Raw genomic sequence first — 22,723 nt, 5'->3', positions numbered from 1 at the left:
ACTAAATGAATTATGCCAAATAAAAGTAAATATATATGAGTGGCAGAGGCGTGGCATGCATGTAGCCGCTGTTACCGCAGGTAACACCAAAATATAAAGAATTGAAGAACCCGTCTTAAAATATTATTACGTACATAAACTGGTAATATTGTCGTAAAGTAAACATTGCAGACTGACATTTTTTCTGACACCGCCAAAAGTGAAAAGGAGGACTGATCCGGTACCCTCCACAGGCAACATGAGGAAAGGGCCCTGAGCCCACGCAAGGAAGACTTGGTGTTGTGGCAAAGACTGACCGCGGGAGGAGGAGGCAGGTTTTTGGCATGCCTGTTTAGCCGGCGCAGTTGCCGGTGATCCTTACCGGAAACATACCAGTGTTGCCATATTCAATTGACAGAAAAGAGCTAAGTCGCCTAATCGGGTCTATCTTACTCTGAAGATGTCCAGTCACACTGGGGAACGATGGTGCAGTGATAGCGTCGCCACCTTATAATCAAGGGATTCCGGGTTCGATACCTGGTGGAGGCACAAGTGGTTGGTATCCAACTTTAAACTGTTCCGATTAGCATTACTGTTCATGAAGTGGACTTAAATCGCCAAATCAAAATTTTAAAAAATCAAATCACACTGGGGCAAAAGCAAACTACCAAGTGATATTTTGTATTTACACTAAATATCAGCGATTATGAAAGTCCTCTTTGTCCTTCTTCGACATCATGGACGAGAAGGAGAGGAGAGGGATGGGTATGGTCAAGGGGTCAACCTAAAATTCTATATTTCACACATATAATGTTATTTCGGTTACAGGAATTTGTGATAATTGTTGATAATACTGATTGAGATTGACATACGTTGTCGCAGGAATGCAATAATTTTCGGATTGAAGCAATGTTTTTGAGGTGGTAGAACTGTTTTTGGGTGAAAACAATACTTACAAGCATAATTTCCCGATTGTTATCTTAGCACGCTCTGAAGTGTGAGGTGTCGCAGGTTCAAATCCTCAGCAAGAAATGGTTATTTCAATGTTCCTTGTTATTATTTTACTTACATAATTATAAAAATTAATAATTACATACACAAAGAAATAATAATTTTATTTCAATAATTCAAGATGCATCCTCATCGTCATGATTATCCTATAAAGCGAAAGCCTTAAAGGTAGCAAAGGACGTAAAATATACGAAATAGTAGTGGTGTCAGAAATGAGATTTCAGTGGATTTAGCGAAACATGGGAGTGGGAGTAGTTAGAAAACAGATGAAGACTACATCTACTCTACATACATCTTATTTGAAACGAAAAGTTTCGCGATTTGGGCAAATCTGGTTTCAAAAGAACTAAGATGACAACATTAGTAGAACTGGACTTCTTGCAGGTTCCGAAGGAAATATTGGGCAAGGGCCGATGCTGAGAGGGGAGGGTGCAAGGAAGGTGCTTCACGTGTTACAAAAGTAAACAACGGTTTGTGGGAGGGACTGTGCAGTGGGAGTTTTGTGACTGGTGTCTTTCGTCTTTATGTTGTTTTCGGGCATTGTCAATTAATTAATGAAGCTTGCTCAGAGTTCCGAGGTGGTGGGTTCATCCTATCTGGACAGTGTGTGTAATCGTGCAATAGAAGATATTTTGAAGCAATCTTTCGGTTCGTTATTTTGTAGAAAAAATCGAAATTGTGGCAATAGGGAGGCCAAAGCCTATTTTAAACGATTTAAAAACCAAGTCGTCTGCTGGATATGACCGACATTTCAATGTTTCGTGGTATAACGACTATCCGTGGTTATGTGGATGTGTGCAGTTGTCGAAACTCTTTTGTTAGCCATGTACTCTATTTTCGGGTGAAAAAAAAACGTGTCGAATTCAGATGTGGATAACATGGACCATGACCATGACGCACCCAAAAATTCAAATTCAAATGAAAAACTTCTCTTTATGACAGCATCATAGAACTTTTTTGATTTGATTTGATTGATTTTGCTTCGCTTGTGCCACTTTTGCCTAATTTGCGAAGATGGGGATGAGTGATGATATGATTAAATTGATGAATAGACATCACAAACACCCATGCCCAAGCTAGGTTTCGAACCCGGGATGCCAGCATCATATAACTATTTTCAAAGTCAGATTGATCTGCTCTATAAGTAGCCTTCGATGTTTCTGTAAGTATCAAATTACGTATTACTGTGTCAACAACCAATGTTTGCGATTTCACTTTAGTCCTTATGTCAACATTTTTTTTCCTGATTAATAACTTTACCAAAATCTAGTATTGAATTGCATACGTACCAGATTAATATTATATGAACTACTTGGAAGACATTGGGGGGGGGGGCATGAGGTGGGGAGGTGCCCAAGTCTCCCTTAAATGTCCTACTGATAACCGGTAACACTTTTAAAAATCCACGCCACGCCATTGATGAGTGGTGTATGCTGAGTTAAAGATATGGACTATCTTAGAATCCTGTACTGTTTGAATTTTAAAAAAAAAGGATGTGCTGAAAAAAAGTGCTCTTCGTCCACATTTTTGGATTAAATATTCAAATCCGAAATCACAATTATTATTATGATAATTTATACTGAGCCATTTTTTCATGAAATGAACTATTTTATGCACCTTTTCTGTATTTTATCTAATTCAAGATGTTATCAAATGTAAGGTGCACCCAAGGATGCCCACAGGGGGGATTCATGATGTGCATGCACCATGGTAATTTTTTTGGGGGGACAAAATGTTATATTTTAGCTCAGTGGCGGCTGGTGGTCTGGCTTTGTGGGTGTGCACTTCAGACTCGTGTCCAGAAGTGTTATCAACCCTCTCAAATACTCACACTTGTTTTTGCATACATAATGATGCTAAATGTACTGTACCCAAGTTATGAGCACGTTTTACTGAAAATAAGGCTATGGGAGAGAGTTTTCTTTCATGAAAAATATAAAAAATATAAATTTATACAAATTTGAAATACCTCAGTGAATTTTCCGTCCATCATGAGAAAATCAATGTAATTGGTATAGATAATTCAACATTCGATAATCTGACAAAATCACTAAATACTTACCTACAATATTCAGTATTATTGTCGATTTGCAAAATATTTAGTAAAAACTTTCTCCCTCGCTCCACTGATTACAGTGAACAACAATAATAATAATAATAATAATAACATTTGCATACATCAAATAAGCAGGCCTGGGTAACTACCCAGGGTGCCGACCTCATAGGGGCACCAAAGTGGGGCATCCTCCTTGAATAGAGCCAAATCGTAAGAGTGAGCTTACTTTTTAAGGCTCGACTGGACCTTTGGCAGCCGTAAGGGCAAATATTTTCAAATTTTCCTGTTCATTCGAAAAACCTCTTTGATTTTCCAAAATATGAAAAATTACATATGCTTAGAATTCCTTCGAGAGCATTGACGTGAATTTTCATCTTTCACTGTTATCTAGATACTTTTGAGAATATCTAGATAACAGCGAAAGCAAACTACACGAAAATTCACGTCAATGCTCTAGAACAGTGGTTCTTGAACGTTCCTACACCGCGGACCCCCTACAGAGATCACTCACCCTCATGGACCTACAAGAATTAACTCAAAGTTTAAAGCCTGGAATTTGCATAATACATATTTATTTCTAGTGTTTCATCACTGATTTTTACCATTTAAAGAAGGGAAAATTAAATGAACGCATACATTTTATTTTTATTTGCATTTTATTGTAACGTTAATTGTAGCAATTACATTCAATTAATGAAAAGTATTTAAAATACAATTTTTGTATTAATAATGAATACTAACAAGATGACACAACACTACTTGTTAATTTTATTTCCTGTGAGAGAGATGATGCTGCATTTCACTGACAAGTCATGATATTAATGGTAGAAACCAGAATCCTAAGTTCTGATTCTACATTTTCCAAACGGTTTCTGTACTTGTTTTTAAGATAGATGAGAGCAGAGAATGATTTTTCACATAAGTAGGTTGTTAAGAAAGGCATTATTAATTCCTTCATGGCCTTCTTTGATAGTCCAAGAAAATCATCCTGTAAGTAAGCCCAAAAGTTTGTAAGTGTCTTTTCTTTGAACTGCATTTTCAGAGCACCGTCCGTTGTTACCTCCATGAGTTGGTCTTCATCTGCTTCTGTAAGCCTTCATGCATGCTAACTGGAACTTTTTGATCATTGCTTCGATCTGGTCTTCAAATAAAAAGACGGTTACTTTTTCTCCTTGAAGACTTAAGTTCAGAAATGGATGAAGATATCTGATAAGTATGCTAACTTGAGTAACCAGGAAAAATCATTCAAACGATTGCTGAGATGAAATTGCTTATCCAAGAGAAATATTCTTATTTCGTCTCTCAATTCCCAGAATCGAGGAAAAACTTTATCTCGTGACAGCCAGCGAACTTCACATTGAAGCAAAAGTTGATGATATTCACTGTCCATTTCTTTGCAGAGCTGCTCAAAAAGTCTTGAATTCAGTGACTTGCCTTTTATGAAATTGACAATTTTCACTGATTCATTTAAGGTCTGTTGAAGCTCTTCTGGTATCTTCTTGACCACTAGTGCATCGCTGGCGCAAGCAGCAATGGAACCATATTGCCAACGGTGTGATTTCTTTTATGCATGCTGCAAGTCCAGTAAGCCTTCCCGACGTTGCTCATGCTCCATCTGTGCTAACTCCAACACATTTCAACCAGTCCAAGTTATGAGATATTATAAACACGTTTAAGCTGGCAAATACTTCTTCACTTCAGCTGTAGTGTGCATCAAATAGGAGATGAAGAGCAAGTCCTCGTAAACAATTTTGAGATGTTCATACCTTACGTAGAACATCAGGGTTGCTTTGTTTGTAATGTCTGTGCTTTCATCCAGTTGCAAAGCAAAATAGGGGGAAATGTGAACTCTTTCTAATAACTGCTCCTTAATATTTTCGGACAAACTGACGATTCGCTTCTTAACAGTATCATTTGACAACGGTACATAGGCGCCGACTCCATGGGGCTTGGGGGGGGGGGGGGGGCTCGACATTCAGGCAATATTGACATGTACGATATTTAGTTATCCTCGAAATCTCTTCCTCTAGTCCAAAGAATAAGGGGAATATAATTCTAAAGTCTTTGAGTTTATTTAACACTGGCTTGCAGTAAAGTACGCAAGGAAAGCTTATGAAAAGTCTGTATTGCGAAAGTGGGAATGGCTATGATCAAATGCATTATTGCTAAAGCACGGCGTGTTGTGTGTTTTTCTTATTATTGCAAAATTAAATTTAAAAAGTAAAATATTGTAGCAAGAACAAAGAAGTAAAACTATTTCCCTGCGATCTGTGTTAGCATTTATGTAAATTACTAAATAAAACTGTTAAATATTGTAAATATTCGTTATTTTTATGGGTACGTCAACACTAAGGTTATTTACACTTGTCACATGTCCTTTCTTTACAAGTCTGTTGCGGACATTAACCTTCCGTAACCCACGCGTCGGCACTCTGCCGCCTTTTCTAAAACTTTGAATTATTCTCCTTATCTGTGCAAGAATGGTCTGGAAAGCACTAGGAAACTTATCTACACTATTCTCACGAAAACATAGAGGCGTTCCAACCTTTTTTCTGTAGTTTTTCAGTTGTTTGCATGCCTCAAAAGTGACCGGTCCCCCTTAGGCGGCACTCAGTACGTTTCCTATCTTAAATCATAGCACTCCAGCCATGAATTTGGCGGATATAAGAAAAATAAAACGACGGTACGTTGTTCGGAATGCAAATTAATTGTATACAGAAACCATTGCAGTACCCATACACAATGTTGGAGTTGTCAAAATGTATTGAAAAGTGACAATAATGGGTCCGTTTTTTTTTTTTTTAGTTTGTATATCTTTTTTCACGTATATCTTGTAAAACAAGAAGAAACATATTGTGATTTGAAAATTTTAATATTTTGTAAGTATCTTCGAGTTGTATTTTACTCATTTGATTGCTTTTTCAGTGAGTCAGCAAGATTTTGACTGAGAATTTTAGAACAAATTGTTCCTTTCTAAGCCCATATAAGTTATATGATTTCAATTCGTTTTGAAAAATATGTTGAACGTTTTTGAAAACTATGTTGAAAATTTTGTGAATGATGAGTTCATTTTTTAGTTCCTTTATTATATGGCAATATAATTTTAATTGCGTGTATTTTGGGAATAATATTTTGGTGCATTTTCTTCAAGAGTCTAAGCATGCACTTCTGTGTCATTCCCTCTAATGTTTTTAGTTTATATAGTTTTAGTTTTAGTTTAGCTAATAAAAATGTCCGAAATGGACTGTTTGCGTTTATATATATCGTCTGATTTCCAGTAAGCGCTAGGGTAATTCAACATCAATAGTTCATCTAAATAAAGTTGGTTTTGATACGGCGGCACTGAGTGGAGGGGCAAGGAAGATATTTTTTTCCAGGGGGGCAAACAAGGCACATTTTCCCCAATAATAGTACTGTTCCCTCAAAAAACATTGCTTAAATTTGAATTTATCATATTCATACAATAATTAATACATATTGTTGTGGCTGAAATGAAAGTACATGTCAAAAATTTATAATTTTTGGCTGACTTTAATTTTCCGGGGCGAGGGGGGCACTGCCCCCCTTGCCCCCCCTTCCGGACGCCCATGAACACAGCACTAGCAGTGCGAGTGAAGCACATAATACTGCAAGCTAGAAGAGTGAATCCCTTCTCTCTCCTTGCATGCTGCAAACAGCAACAAATGAGCAAACTGCGACTTGTGCAAAGCGAACGTACGTCAGTCTGCAGGCGCTCGTAAAACGAAGTGGATGTGGTCGGTGATGGGGAGTAGGAACGTTTGATGTTTTGAAGGAGATTGTGTTCAATGATTAAGTATAATAATAATTAATTGCATTAGGGATTTATTTGAGTGTGCACGTGCGAATAGGCAGAAGCCGCTACTGGTTTAGCTACCAATTCTACATATCTTCACACAAAAATGGGAGGGGGTCATTTTGTTTGATTGACTTGTTATTGAGTTTAAGTTATGGGTATTATGTACAGTTTTTCTACCTAGCTGTGGGTGAATGCGGGGATGGGGTTGAAATGAAACACCACCTCTTATGCCTTTAGAATCGGTTTGGAAAGGGGGTGGGGGTGCTGTTCACATTAATACAAGGCTAGTCAAGCAGATAAACAGTTAAGAATGAGGTTCAGTACACTAACAATGGCAGTGAGCCTAAGTTTTGTGCGTTTTATGTTAGCAAACATGAAAGTGAGCAGTGTTTCTCTTTCTTTAGTATTTAAATTTCAACTGCAATGAAGGGTTTTGAATGTCATACGCCTTTTGATTGTTGGCATCTTGGCCAGTGGTATACAATGTCTGGTATTTTACTTGTGGTAGTTCCGAGTCAGCTCGGAACTTCCAACATGCGGACAGTCACAATGTATTTTGCTTGAATGTGTTCCTGTGCTACGACTGACTGGATATTTGTAAAACAATGTCAGTTTTCATTCTCTAAAGCTTACTTTTGTTGACTATGTAAATTGAAAAGGAACAGTCATGTCAAAAAGTCTTACGAGGCAGTTCAAATACAAGTGTATGGAGTACATGTGTTTATACAATTCATTGCCAGGATAAGTAGAAGAAACACTGTGAGCTTAAACATGTACATAAACAAAAAATAATCTTCCCATAAAGTACAAAATTGTGGAAGTTTGGAAGTAAACTTTAGCAAAATTACACCAATGATGAAAGTGCTTCAGGTTCAGGCCCAGGTAAACAAAATGAGCGTAATGAGATGAGCCATGAGAAACATGAAAGGTAATTATTTTAAAACTTTTTTATACTATCCTTCCTGTTCACATGATGTAAAAGGTTTCTGAAGCTTTATCATGGAAAACATAATTTGAGTTATTTAACGTCGCTTTTATACCATATGGTTAATCGCGATGGGGAAGTTGGGATTGATTGATTGATTTCCTTTATTTTACTTTGCTTTTTGTGCCACTTTTGGCTAATTTGCAAAGATGGGGATGAGTGATGATATGATGAAATTGATGAATGGACACTCACAAACATCCATGCCCGGGCTGGGATTCAAACCCGGGACCCCTGTTGTCGTAGATCGATGTGCTAACCACCCTACCACGAGGCTGGCAGAAGATAGGATTGAGAAGAATGGTATTCAATTTGATGTCATCTGCCCATTGCACCATGGGTAGTTAGCACGTGAGTTTGTCCAGTTCCGGCAAACAAACGATCAGCTGTTGCAACAAAAGTTGCTCTGCAGAATGCATAAGTGTGGACCGAATTTTAAAGTGCAAAATTAGTACGGAAAGGAAAAAGAAGGTTCTGAAAATGTTTTCGAAAAGGTGCTGATAAAAGCCTTTATTCAGGTCTAAACCAGTTGCATTAACGTTCTTTATTCAATACTGTAGCAAATGATATAATTTATGGTAAACATGGTAGAATTTATATTATATAACTCGCCGGCCCTCATGGCAGAGTGGTTAGCACATTGCCCTATGATGCCAGGGGTCCCGGGTTCGAATCCCGACTTGGTATGGATGTTTGTGAGTGTCCATTCATCAAAGAAACCGTCTTCTTTTAAAGAAGGATGCAAATACATCATGTATCAATCTTAACATTAAGCGTTGAGGCATCCATTCTGAATAAGTGTAATCACTTGGTTCAGTAGAGGATCTTTACACGTGCGTTTGACAATTTCCTCTACTAAGATTGGTCCTCTTATCTCTTCTACTTGGCAACATTAAACAGCTTCATCATCAATTGAAGTCTCTCCTCATAATGATAGTCTACTTAACATATCAGCTACTGGAACCTTCGACGAGGATATGATGTTATACTTGAATGCTGAACAACAAAGACCAATGAACGAGCCTATTTAACGTATGTTTAGACACAGCATTGTCAGGAGAAAATATGTATTTTATTGCAGTGGCATTTGATATTACATCAAACTTTTTACCTAATAGAAATTTATAATTTTTTTTATACCAAACACCACACTCATTGCCTCATGTTCAACTTGAGCATATTTCTTCTCTGTTTCATTGAAAATAGAAGAGGCACACATAACAGTGTGAAGTTTACCACTAATTTGATGGCATAGATGAGCTTCACATCCTTAACGTGAACCATCACAAACAAGAACAATGTGCTTATTTGGGTCAAATAGGATGACTGGTTCAATCTTCTTCAACAAATTAGTAATGTTATGTAGTTTGGAGGCAAGGTTTGGAATAAATCTTCGACCATACCCATAAATGATCTAAATTGGGTTACACCTTTTGGTTCTGGACAGCATACTAAAGTGGATTGATTCCTTTACCACTTATTATATATCCCAAATATTCAACATGCTGAGAAATAAATGCACATTTCTCCAAATAAGCTTTCACATTGTGTGCCTGTAATCTAGAGAGCACTAGACAAGTTCTCTCACATTCATTCTTTGTTCTTCCACTAATTACGACATCATCACAATGGGAAGCAACTCCCGGTGTTTTGCCAAGGATCTTTGCCAACATCATTTGCAAAATATCTCTATTTATGGAGATTCCAAAGCTCAACCTTTTGATTCTAAATAAACCAATATGTGTGTTAACAATTGTAAGTTTCTCGGTGGAGGCACATATTCGTTCGGATCCCACTTTAAACTGTAGGTTGCAACGTCCTCCGTCATAGAAACGCACCTTTGCTCGGCGAGCGCGTTGCAGAGAACAACAACATTTCGTAATGTGCATAATTTTACCCATAATGCTAACTGTCTCTTCAGTGGAGAAATGAGACTCCATAGCTCTCAGGGATCGGGTGTTAAAAGAGCTTCTCCAAAGATCTCAGATGAAATGGTACCAATAGCTTTTAGCTCAACAGAACAACAGATGATGAAAGTTTATATTCCAGTTTATTTCCTTAACAAAATAATAATATATATACACATTTTAAAAACAAAACTACCCAGGGTTAACAATAATAAGTACCTTGAGAAGCTTACTCATTAATCTTACTAAAATTATCCTATACATATATACAAGTAGGGAAACGGAAAAACACATTTCTTACTTCAACTGGTTTCTTACAAAGCAACCGAGATACTTTCCCATTATTAGGTTGGAATAAGCCGAAACTAAATATTACAAGGGCCTTTTATCTCTTTCACCAGAAGGTGGAGTTTAACTTCTCTATGGTGCTTGGACTCTCGCCTTAGCGGAGAGCACCTTCTCTCGCCCGAAAGCAGAGCGAGACTCCTCTATGGTGCTTGGAATCTCACCTTAGCGGAGGGCACCTTCTCTTGCCCGCAGGCGGAGTCTAACTCCCCTTGGTGCTCGGACTCTCACATAAGCGGAGAGCACCTTCTCTCCTTCAGGTGTTTGGTCTCTCACAGTAGCGAAGCACACCTTCTCTCGCCCGCAGGTGGAGTCTAACTAACTTGCCAGCCAAGCTTTCGCTCTTATATACGGTCGGCGATGCTAGCGTAAGCGAGTGGGAAAATATTTGAACTACCTATATTAACATTAAACAGTTACAAAAGTTGATTATACGCAGAGGTGGATCCGTCTTTACTTGTGACGATCCAAGTTCATTACAATCTTGAACTAACAATATTTACATTAAACAGTTACAAAAGTTGATCATAGAAGCTAACAAACTTAGAGGTGGATCCGTCTTTACTTGTGACAATCCAGGGTCATTACAAGGTCCAGTCCCGATTAGCCTTACTGTGAATAAAGTGGACTTAAAACATCAACTCAATCAATCAATCGTAAGTTTCTGTGCAGCGTCCGATAACAATAACTGAAAATAAGCCATCTTCAAATTTATAACTGAAAAATATGTGCATTCCACATCTTAATGAACCATCCTTCTTCATTACGACCGACTGTGCCATACATGATGTCGTCTCATTCCCTGTTGCTTACACTTATTGTAGGAGAAATAAAAGTTACTGTACACAACAATGAACAGTGTTTTAATTGTATAAATTTACACACAATGTATCACAATCATAAAAACATAAAATGTATTATTTTGCTACATGTTCATCCATCCATATAACAAAGTTGTGTCATCATGGTAACCACACAGAATATAAAATATGTTACCTTTTCTTCATAATCTGAACCTATCAAGCTCTATTGTTACTTACAGTTTCTTTGAATCCATTGGACAGCCACCGATTCTGAACGACTGCAGTCACTGAGGATGGAGGGGTTTCTAGGTCCTCAAAAGCATCCATTAGAATGTAGTCCAAAACAACATCAAAGAATGTCATTGCTTTCACCCCTTTCACACTCAGCTCCTGCTCCACATCAGACCAGTGCATTGTGTCCTGCAGGAACTCCAGCATGTCTTCATATGCAATAAGGAAGTCCTTAGGATCCTGAGAATCATATACAGTATGTAACATTGTTATTCGTACACATAGAATTTCCAAGGAAAAAATGTCATATCTAATACTCCCTCTGTCCCATAATTAATGTCCGGTACACTGTTGTTTGTTGTCCAATAATAATTGTCCGATATTCAAATTGTGACATTGGTGTATACAGAAGAAGAAAATGAAACACAGGAATGTGTCATACAACATTATTACTCAAGGATTAGTACAAATTGGCCGATCAAGTATCCAAAAGAACCTAAATAAAAAGTTACCATTTTGGCATACCGGACTATAATTATGGGACAGAGGGAGTAGTAAATATAATCATTTTCATATGTACCTGGAAATTAATGTTAATGAAGGTTTCACCAACAAATGTCAATAAAAATGTATGTTCAAAGTGTATAAACAGAGCATATAATTTGTGTGAAAAGAGAAAAACACACTGTTTCATGCAACATTGTTATTCGTACAGGCAAGAGTTTCAATCTTCCTTGCATACAGCGCCACCGCTATTCGTGCAATTTCGTGCAGTTTGCAACTTCATAACAAGTTTGAACATGCAGGCACGCTCCCCGTCAAGCGGAATGCTGGCGTAGGTATTGTTGTAGGCCTATCGTCTATCTATCAGCGTGTTCAAAATGGGCAAGGTGAAGGAACTTAGTTCTGATCTGAAGGATGTTATCATAAATTTGGCCCTTAGAGGTTATTCGTTAAAAAAAATTGGACAAACAGTCAATAAATCACACTCCACAGTTCAATACATAGTAAACAAATTTAGAGAGGAAGGTTCAACACAGAATGTGCCGAGAAAACAAAAAGAGAGACGGGTTGAATAAACGTGATGAACGCTTTATTTTAAAAGAGTGCAAGAAAACCCCCAACTAAGTGTTCCTCAGTTACGACCGTTAGTAGAAAATGTTGTTGGCAAGATGATGTCCGATCAAACTGTCCAATGTGCCTTGTGGAAGCATGGATATCATGGCAGAATACCACGAAAGAGGCTGTATGTAAATAAGGTGAATTGCAGGAATAGACTTTCATTCGCGAAAGAGCACATCCACAAGGACCAGGAATTTTGGGATAGTGTCATGTGGTCAGACGAGTCCAAGATTAATATATACGGGCCAGATGGGATAAATAGGGTCTGGAGAAAATCAAATAAAGACAATGATCACATTAACACAGTTCCAACAGTTAAACATGGTGGTGGGACATTAATGATTTGGGGCTGTATGTCGTCCAAAGGTGTTGGTACCATCCAGTTCATTGATGGTATAATGGATGCACATGTCTATTTGGACATATTGAAGAACAATGTAAAGCAGAGTGCCCAAAAAATGGACGTGCCACCTATCTACAGATTCCAACAAGACAATGACAGTAAGCACTTTGAGTTAACATGAATTGGCTAATATGGAACGTGCCCAAACTACAACAAACACCAGCTCAAAGTCCAGACTTAAATTCCATTGAGCATTTATGGGCAATTTTGAAGAGGCGAGTCCATAAAGCAGGCGTCAAGTCCAAACAAGAGTTGAAAACTGTTGTACAAGCCAAGTGGAATAAAATAAGCTCTGAAACATGTCGGAAACTGGTTAATTCTATGAAGAACAGGTGTCAAGCAGTAATTAAAACCAAAGGATACGCATCAAAGTATTAGAACTGTCAGTCAATTTGCTCTGAATATACTTTTTTCTTCTATATTATTAAGCGTACGAATAAAAAAGTTGTAAAAAAAATGGCATGTTTCTCTTTCAGTTTAATTTAATTTATTATTGTCATTGGTTATACAGAATTTGGGTAATGTTCCTAATGATATTAGTTATTTCAGATATTAGAGCATTTTCTTTGAAAATCTGTGTGTACGAATAAGAATGTTACATACTGTAAATATGTGTGAATGAATTCACAAACACAGCCAGTTTGAGTTACTTTGCTCAAAGGTAACTCTGTTACAGTTATTCATTTTGAAATGCAACTTAGTTAGTTACTGTTACATTACATAGAGCATGTTTTATGCATAAAATGTAATCAGGCTATTTTTTTCACTAATATAGCCATCCAAAATGAACATTACTTTTCAATACATTATAATAAATATGATGATACAGAGGTAATCAAATTCAAGGTAAACACTTACCCTGCACAAAATTACATCACGCAAAATACTTGTTCGTAACAAATGTTCAAATAAAGATTAAAATTTCATTTCTATTTTGTTAAGAAACCATAATTTTGCTCTTTTGAAAGTAACTGTAAATATAAGTGTTAGTTTCATTACTTGTTGCCTGAAGAAGTAACTAGTTAAACTTACTGCAAGAGTAACTGTATTACAAACAACGCATTACTTTCAAACACTAATTATCTTTTTATTTTTTATTTATTTACTTATTTTTTGGATAAATAAACACTCTCCCAAATTAATCAAAAGACAAGTGGATGAAGTATTTACTTCTGTGAATGAGTGTTTTTTGTCACATATCAAAATTTTTTAAGGCAAAATTTAAAATTTGTCACATAAACATAAAAACCCATCAATTTATTATGAAGTAGGATGCCCTACTACTGCTTTTTGTCTATTTTAATATTTAATTAAGGCTGAAAATATGATGTATGAACACTGAAACAATAATTGTCAAAACATATTTATACTTCTACATTTATACTGTGCAAATAGAAGCACATAAGGAGTTCTGCAAGTTTGTGGGCATCAAGTACCATCAAGTATTGGGCTATCCCAAAACTAGATGGTTGGTATCACCAAGTGTGAAGAGAATATTGGTTTTATACCAGGGATTGAAATCTTATTTTTTGAGTCAAGCAGTGTTCAGAGATATTGAAAAAAATTTTTTGAAGACATTGCTCTCAGAAGTGTTGCTTCATTTTGTACATTCTCAAGCTTCTATATTTCACAATGTTGTGAAACAAATCGAAGGTGATGAAACATAAGGTGCAAATGTACTGAAACATGTTCAAAATTAGGAGAGACAATTTGCACAACAAGAAAGCATCTTCAGTTCTTCCTAGAAAGATGAGGGATCTTCTAAACAATCTTGTAGAAGAAGGTGAAGATGATAAATGTGTTTTTGAACAATATATAGAGTATCTGAATCAACGAGTGGGCTCTATTGCAGCAAATCCCAGTGTGGTCAGATGTGCTATGCAGCATGGATGAGACATATATACCTTTTTGGTGAATTTAGTTTTGTGTTTAAGTATTGACCGATGACAGTTTCTGCATGGAATGACTCTAAGGTGTCTGTTGATAAATAGTGAATTGAATTATTTGTATATTTGAAATCTAAGAATGTGAGACACAAAAACCATGGTCAATATTGTGTACTGTAGTCTCTTTCCCACAGACCAGGGCTCCTGCAGAAAGAGTTTTCTTCATCAACAAAGTGTGGATCTTTGAAAAAGTAAAATGTCATTGAATACCGTGAAAGCTATGATGATAACCAAAATAAATTGCACCTGGACGTGTGTTGAATTTCATAATTTCCTCAAATCAAATACCCACTTGCTCAGATATATATCATCCTCTGAGAAGTACAGTATGTAAAGTGCCTCAATGTTGAAAGAATTAGATTACTAGTCTGTGTATGTATGTATGATATTTTCATGTTAAATACATTTCTCTAAATTTTTAAAATTGATGTCTATTAATGAATCTAAGCACTTAGTTATAGTTACGTTTCTTACCACTGTAAATAATGTATAATGACGTTAATTTATGATTTTGGCTGCACGCATTAAGCATAATGCTTTGACTTCCACAATTTCTGGTCACTTAACATACTTGCAGAAAGTGTTCAATACAATTACAGCAGTGTCAGAATTTGCATGCAAAAATATTTCATGACTCTATTCAGGTAGAAGTTCTCATATAAATACAAGCAGCTGCTTGACAAATGCCAGCATAAGAACGACATAAATACTCTCCATATAACTGCTGCTACACAATTTATTGTAAAATGGAATTCATCAGATTGAAAAGTAACAAATTCATTATGAGAAGACAATGTATTACCTTATCAGCATAGAACATCAAAGCTGTTAAAATCTGTCTTCCTGTGTCAGCAAACCATAGCCAGGTAGTGTCTTCCTTAAACAGATACTGGAAACCCAATCGCACACAGTGAAGTTTTGCTAAATATTCTACATCTGACGAGCAACGGACCATCTCTGTTCTAAGGCACCTGAAATATAGATTGTTTATCATTAGCCACATTTATTTTGATATCTAGAATTTACTACACATAATAAAAACTACTATTGCCTTTATTTTTTCACATTTTCCACATAGATGCCTAACAAATAAATACAGGTTCAAGCAGGACCAAAACTTGGCTTTTACAGGTAAAACAGAAAGCAATTAGCTCAGTAGTTAGAACAATGGCTCCGAATTCCAGTAAGTCAGATTACAGTCCTGGTCGAGTTTACACTTTCCATCAGGTTTCTAATACAGAACACTTCCTGTATGCACCAATATTTAATATAATAATAGAAGAATATTTTATGATTTTTATTCTCTTCTCAGAATAGAGTAGACAAATATTTTCTTTTTCTTTATTCCAACCTGAATTATAATTCCACAGTATATTTTGTGATCTTGTTCTGCATTCCTTATGGGAGGTAACAGCTACATATATTTTTAGTACTTACACATATTTTTAATTACTTTCCATGCTTGAAACTATTCCTTACTGAATTGGATAAGACATGTAGTAACAAAAGTAACAACAAATAGCTGTACCTGCAAGGAATGCCACCATCTTCAAATTGCTTTAGTGCTGAATGGTATAAAGGCAAAGAGTCCAAATCTGGAGAAATATCAGAGAACTCTTCAAATTCTCGTAGGTCGGCAATCTGTAATGAAAATGTTGAACAAAATGTATTCAAGTTCTAAAAAGTAACATGTCTCAATGAAAAGAACAAAAATTAAGTTTTATTACTTGCATAAATGTGAGGTATTGTGGATTCATGGTTGACTATTTTTCTTTTACTGACAAACAGATGGCTACACTGCAATATCAGAATACATGTTTGAAAGCCCATTGCATGCTCTTCTGAATGCCACCATTTGATGGGGGTACATGGACAGTGGTTGCCTCGTTACCAAGCATTCAAACTGCCAATGTGTTTTCGCACCGTTTGATGAGACAGTAAAGTGGAGCAGTGGGTAGTTGTGATTTACCCTATCAAACAGTGGTGAGGTGGGTGCAGGCATTCCAAAGTGGACGAGCATCAACCTGCTCCATAGTGGGGTCTGGTGCAGGACACACCCAGCTGCTAACAGTCACTAAAAGTAATTGCTAAGAGCTCTAAACCTAGTACCTCCTGACTAAAAATTCGTAAACTACAATTCCAATTGGTTCTAATAACGCACATGTGGTTAGGTTAGGTTAGGTTAGAGTTCTTAGCAATTAGATTTAGTGACTGTTAGCACCAGGCCTCTCCGTAGTGGGCATCATGTGTTTGTGCAGAGAGATGTGTCAATGGCAGTTATCGAACAATGTTTACAGGAAGGCAGATGTTGAACTGTGCAGGAATTAGCCGAGCATACAGGAATGCCTACTTGCATAGTGTTTCACATCTTATAACATGTTCTGAAGCTGGTAAGGTTGCTGTCAAATGGTTGACACATCAATTAAATAGACTCTCTACAAAAATGTCACATCCATCTGGAGTGATACCATTGCAAAGAGAATGACGTGTTAAATCACATAATTGCAGTGGACATGCATATGAACCTGAACTGAAGTGGCAATGAAACGAATGAAATCATGCTGATTCACTATGATGCCACAATGTTCAATGGAACCCCTCCCCTCCCTCCTCACAAAAATCATGATGGCGTATGACAGTCCAGGTGTACTTGTGTGTTGTCCGGTTTGTGAGGCCCATACTGTGAATACGGAATATTTCTGTAGTATCAGCTGCATCATGTCATTTCTGAGGAACACTCAGAACTGCTGTCCAATGGCATAATCTGTCATAGGCCTTGAGTCAGGCAAGTTGTCGGCACCATTTGGGGGGGGGGGGGACGAGTTCTAATATGATTTTTGGTAAGGTTGGGATGCCTAGAGATGGAAAATATGTGATAGCATGTCATAACTCTTTGCCTTCTGTGTGTTATCACTTCATTCCCCAGATACCTTGATGTAAATGGAAAGTTTTGATAATTTTTATTTTTATTTACTTTAACTATTAGAAATGACAATTATAGTAATTCTGATCTAAATTATTAATAATCATGATAATAATTAAGATTATAATAATTACACTAATTAAAATATGTGAATATTTTAATAATTTATTTGACAAGTTGGATGGGATTTCACACCATTACTGAATTCAATTGGATATTTGCCCATCATTAATGTCGATATATCTGAATTAACAACTGTGTGTGTATGACAGTAGCAGTCGAAGGACAGTGTAAGAGTTCATTGAGGAATATGGCAATGCCTGTAAAGTGTGATTTACCTGAATCAATGGCGTGGAGAGCCATAGGAAGGATGGAAGCTGGACAGAGAGTGAGAGGTATCTGTAGCCCTTGGAGTGTCTCAAAGTGCATTTCTCGACTGTATATTCGGTTCCAAACAACGGAAAATGTGCGACGAAGGCAAGGTCAGCAAGCAACGACAGCAAAAGACGATGGGTACCTCTTGTGAACAACAGATTGGAACAGATGACAGAATGCAACGAAACTACAACATGCCATTCTCACAGCAATAGGGCGCAGGTGTCATCTTAAACTGTCTGCAATCGCCTTCTTAAAGATGGCCTCTAAGCATATAGACCCATGGTGCGTGTTCCATCACCGTACAGATTTCAGTCCGTAGAAACTTGACTGAGGAACATCACAATTGAGGCCACAATAAATGGGGTTGAGAGGTGTTCTCCGATGAGCCGCGGTTCATCCTCCAGCCTTATAATAGACGTGCCTAATCTGGAGGGTATGTATAACATGCTGTAAAACTGCTTTGTGCAAGAAACATTCTAAAATGGAGGTGGTAACTGATGGTGTGGATTGGAATCAAAATTGTGGCACGTACGGACCTCCACGTCATCCAAAATGCCAGTTTGATGGCCCTTAGATATGGGGACGAGAACCTCAGACCTCTTGCCATGCTGTGCGCAGATGCAGGAGGTGATAATTTCCTTTTCATCAGCGATAATGCTCGTCCTCACAGAGTTCTGTTAGTGCACAACATGCCAGGGAATAGAGAGTATGGAATGGCCAGCATGATTACTGGACTTAAATCCCACAGAGAATGTCTGGGATGCGCTTTGCAGACTCATTGTAGGTAGGAACTCTTCCAGAGCTGAAATTGCCCAAAGTGAGGAGTGGCGAGGAATCCCCCGAGCTCTCTTCGATCACCTCATCAAGTCCATGCCACACAGATGTGCAGTGGTGTTGGCTGTTCAAGATCACACACCATACTAGGGGCGAGTTACTGCTGAGACCCTGTCCATTTGAGCTGTTCTATTGATACACACATTGCTCTATAATGACGCACGTCATGTAAGCATTGGGTCAAGCGACTGTAGGGTCTTTCTGTTACCTGTACTAATCCATACTCTACTGTATCTCCTCTCTGAATGTTCCTTCAGTTGCATAAACATCGATTCTACATGGTTTTCGTCTTTCTGTTTCTCTCTTGATCCAAGAAGAAGGCAGTGGATAGTAATGGCAGGTCAATTATCAGACAATGCACTATTTGGTCGAATTATTGTGACAGCACAGAATCGGAATCTTCAAATGGGCTTTCTCTTAGAACCATTATCATGGGCATTAGAGACATACAGTACTAGCAGAAAAATGTTTCCCCCTGAGGAAATATCTGGAAATTCAGCCACGGCAATTGATGGTATGACTCTTATTCAGAGAGTAAAAGAAGAGGAGTCAAACTTTGGTGATGTCTATCTGCATGATCCATTGCTTTGCGGAAGGAAATAGGAGTCCAAGAATCGATGTCTGTTTGATACGTACAATGAGACGTCTATAAAGAACACCGAAAGGACAATCGTGGGGAAGAACTCTGGCATCAGTCACAGAGCATCTCATCTTCCCAGATTGTCAGACAGTGAAGGAAATTCATAAGTCACATAATGAATAAAACAAATCTAATTGCATTTCCTGGAAACCAGAGGATTTTGTAAAACATTTGAATACAACACTTTGCGAACTGTGGAGATAAATTATGCAAAATCACATCTGAAGGAAGCCCCAAAGTGCTCAATCTCCACAGTAAACATGAAGAAGGGATGGTAATTTGTTGGTGAATACTGCCGCTGCTAATGAGGGGGTATGAAGTGGTAATGAGAGGATCAGATGACACAGATTGTGTATTATGTATTTGAGATTTCATGAAAGAATCATGGTTAAATGGTTTTTGAAATATAGTATCAAAATACCCATTATGGTCCTCAACATTAAGAAAATAGCTTTATTTCTTATTCAAAATGTTTGTAGAGATATGATAAGTCTCCATGCGCATTTGCAGGAAGAGGAAAAGTAAGTGCATTGAATATCCTTCTTGTAAACAGACACACACAGGAAATATTTTCGCAGCCTCGGAGATCAATGAAATCTCAAAGAAAAAGTAATGGGCAAATTGTAGTTCTTGTGCTTACTGTATGCTCCAAAATCTTCCATACATTATGTGAATGACATGGCATGTCGTCTATTCTGTGCAAAGAAAGGTGAGATAGACAATTATGAACTTGCACCTTGTAGGAACTGTCTTAAGAAACATGCTTAATGTGCGATTATCAAGCCGCTATAAGCAAGAGATGTCTTCTGAATGACCATGTATACCTAGTCCAAGTGGGAGAAGGTGGTCATTAAAAAAATACGATGGAGCAGAGGAGCTGGTATTGGACTGGATGGAGTGGCAACCAGCATATCAAACTGTGTTAGATACTAGCTTGCAACTCCATTAGAAACTGCCTCCCCGATGGTACAGTGGCAGCGTCACCACCTTGTAATGAAGGGATCCCAGGTTTGATACCCGGTGGAGGCACATAGTGGTTTGGATCTTACTTTAAACTGTAGGTCCAGTCCCAATTAGTCTTACTGTGCATAAAGTGGACTTGAAACACCAAATTAATCAACCAACCAATTCATTAGAAACTACAAACTGCATCTTCTGTCTAAATAGCATCAGGTGCACTGACAAGTGCAGACTAACCACATGTGAAAATCAATGAGCAATGACACCTACTCAGAAGATGATGATGATGAATGTAAATAATCAAATTTTGTTTATGTTAAATTATAACATACATGCGTAAATAATATTTAGCCACTATTATTACTGCAAATTGTAAGTAAATTTTATGCATTTAATCTATGTCAGTATATAAGCATAGAGTTAATTATAAATTTTAATAAAGTTTAATTATTATTATAAGGATTATATTAATATTATTACTTAATAATTATAATTATTATAAAATAATATTGAATTTAATAAGTCTGTTGAAATGAAATTGATTTATTCAAATATTTTGATGATTTTTTATACTATTTATAAGAAAATATGAAAAACCATTATTTGTCGGCTATGGTTACTAATTCAATAATATTATATAGAAAGCAAAGAGTTATGAGATGCTATCACACATTTTCCAGTTCCAGGCATACACAGCTTACAAAAAAATCATATGAGAACCCATGCCCCCCGAGTGGTACCGATCGCCTAAATTTGAGGTCCTGGCTCATTGACTCACTATTAGTTGTTTTTGAGATGAAGAATGCACATCCAATGGTTAGCATTCCACCAAGGACAAAAATTTGGTAATTGATTACTGCAGTTGATTGCAAACTTGTTGACTATATGACAGTTGAGTTCTGGTTGGTTCAATTGAATCTTGTTCTTGCCAAATATGCTAGGTAGTCTTTTAAAACTGCAAGTTGGGTAATGATATAAATGCTGGTTGTAGAGTAACAGGCCTAAGGGAAATTTCTTTGCAGATTTGTGGGTAATAGTATACTCACTGCTACTAGTTAGAACATACGTTATTTTCTTAAGTTGGAATGTATATTGATGTGTTTGAAGTCTGAAAATTATTTGTCTACACATCCTATACATACTAGTGTTTCTGCAATTTTAGTTCTTGCTTGGGAATGGTGTATGCCTTTTCATTAATGTTTAAAACCATTTTACACATTTACATGTTTCTTACTCACCCGATATACAACAAGACATCTTTTCCATGTCTTTGGTTTTGGGAAACTGGGAACAGTTATATCACATAAACATTAAACTAATCCCTGGCATGTATATGTGGCACCAAGGGTAGACCATAGAGAATCGTGGATGTCTCATTTAAGCAATGTCAAACAACATTTTTTGAGGAGATTTGGCAGTAGGATAGCCTCAACAACAGAGAACTGCAAGTTTGTTGAAAAAGTTAGAGGGCACAGGAAGCGATCTGGATATGAATGCAGGTGGCAAACTACCAATGTTAGAGGAAACAGTGGCAGATGTAAAGCAACACTTGGAAAACTCACCAAAGAAATCTCCATGCAGACTTTCTCGGGAGACCGGATTGTCTTACTCAACCTGTCAGAGAGCGGCAAAGAAGGCATGACTGAAGGCTTATCATATTACTAACGTACACAAGGATACACAGAAGAGAGTGGCGTATTGCAAATAGTTCCAGAATGAGTTTGGTGAATGCAACATTATATTATTTATGGATAAAGCATGGTTTCATATTAGTGGGTAAGTTGACTCTCAGAATACTAGCAAATCAACCACAAGTGTATCATGAAGAGCCACCACTACACTTGGAAAAGACAGGTGTATGGCATGCAATATCCAGACATATCATAATTTGTCCCATTTTATTTCCATGACACTTTGAATACAGTTGCTGCTTGCTACCTGCAAATTTTCAACAAATTTGTGAAACTGTTTGATGACTACAAGCTGAAAAATGGCTACTTTCAACAGGATGATGATATGTGCCACACCTCACATGAAAGCATGACTGAAATCGAAAATTCTTTGGAAACAAGATTAATTAGGAAGACCCAATGTCAGCTAACTCTTTTGTGTTGGGTAGCTTTAATGAAAAACTGTTTGCCAAGAAGCCTTGCACTATGCTGGAACTGGAAACAAACATTCGACGTGAAGTTTTTGCACTCAGTGAGGATATCTTGCAAGTAACTGTTGCAAACAGTTACTTGTGGACAGTTGTGGACACCCTGTATATTGTAGTTACGGTGTTCACTCATCGTAATATACTGTAGACATTTAGACGCAGCATTTTACGGCTGCTATAGCGCTACAATTTTCGTCCTGTAACTTTATTTTACTGCGCTATTCT

At 37.2% G+C, this 22,723-nt stretch overlaps 1 protein-coding gene across 5 annotated transcripts in view; it reads right to left on the bottom strand.

The window, feature by feature from the left end:
• The window catches only part of Miga (mitoguardin), a 563,944-nt gene that overhangs the window by 5,605 nt on the left and 535,616 nt on the right, over window positions 1-22,723 (bottom strand). For all 5 annotated transcript variants that reach the window (XM_083139480.1, XM_083139484.1, XM_083139469.1 and 2 more), the window contains 3 exons: window positions 16,134-16,246; window positions 15,408-15,576; window positions 11,141-11,374 (listed from right to left, as the gene is read on the bottom strand). In XM_083139480.1, coding sequence (XP_082995606.1) covers window positions 11,141-11,374; window positions 15,408-15,576; window positions 16,134-16,246 — 516 coding nt within the window. The remainder of the gene's footprint in view (window positions 1-11,140; window positions 11,375-15,407; window positions 15,577-16,133; window positions 16,247-22,723) is intronic.

This window comes from Lepisma saccharinum, chromosome 1 (assembly GCF_977018435.1).
Source record: "Lepisma saccharinum chromosome 1, izLepSacc3.1, whole genome shotgun sequence".
NCBI classification, from domain to species: domain Eukaryota; kingdom Metazoa; phylum Arthropoda; class Insecta; order Zygentoma; family Lepismatidae; genus Lepisma; species Lepisma saccharinum.
Note: the sequence above shows the minus strand (reverse complement) of the source record. Positions and strands in the feature narration are given on the sequence as shown.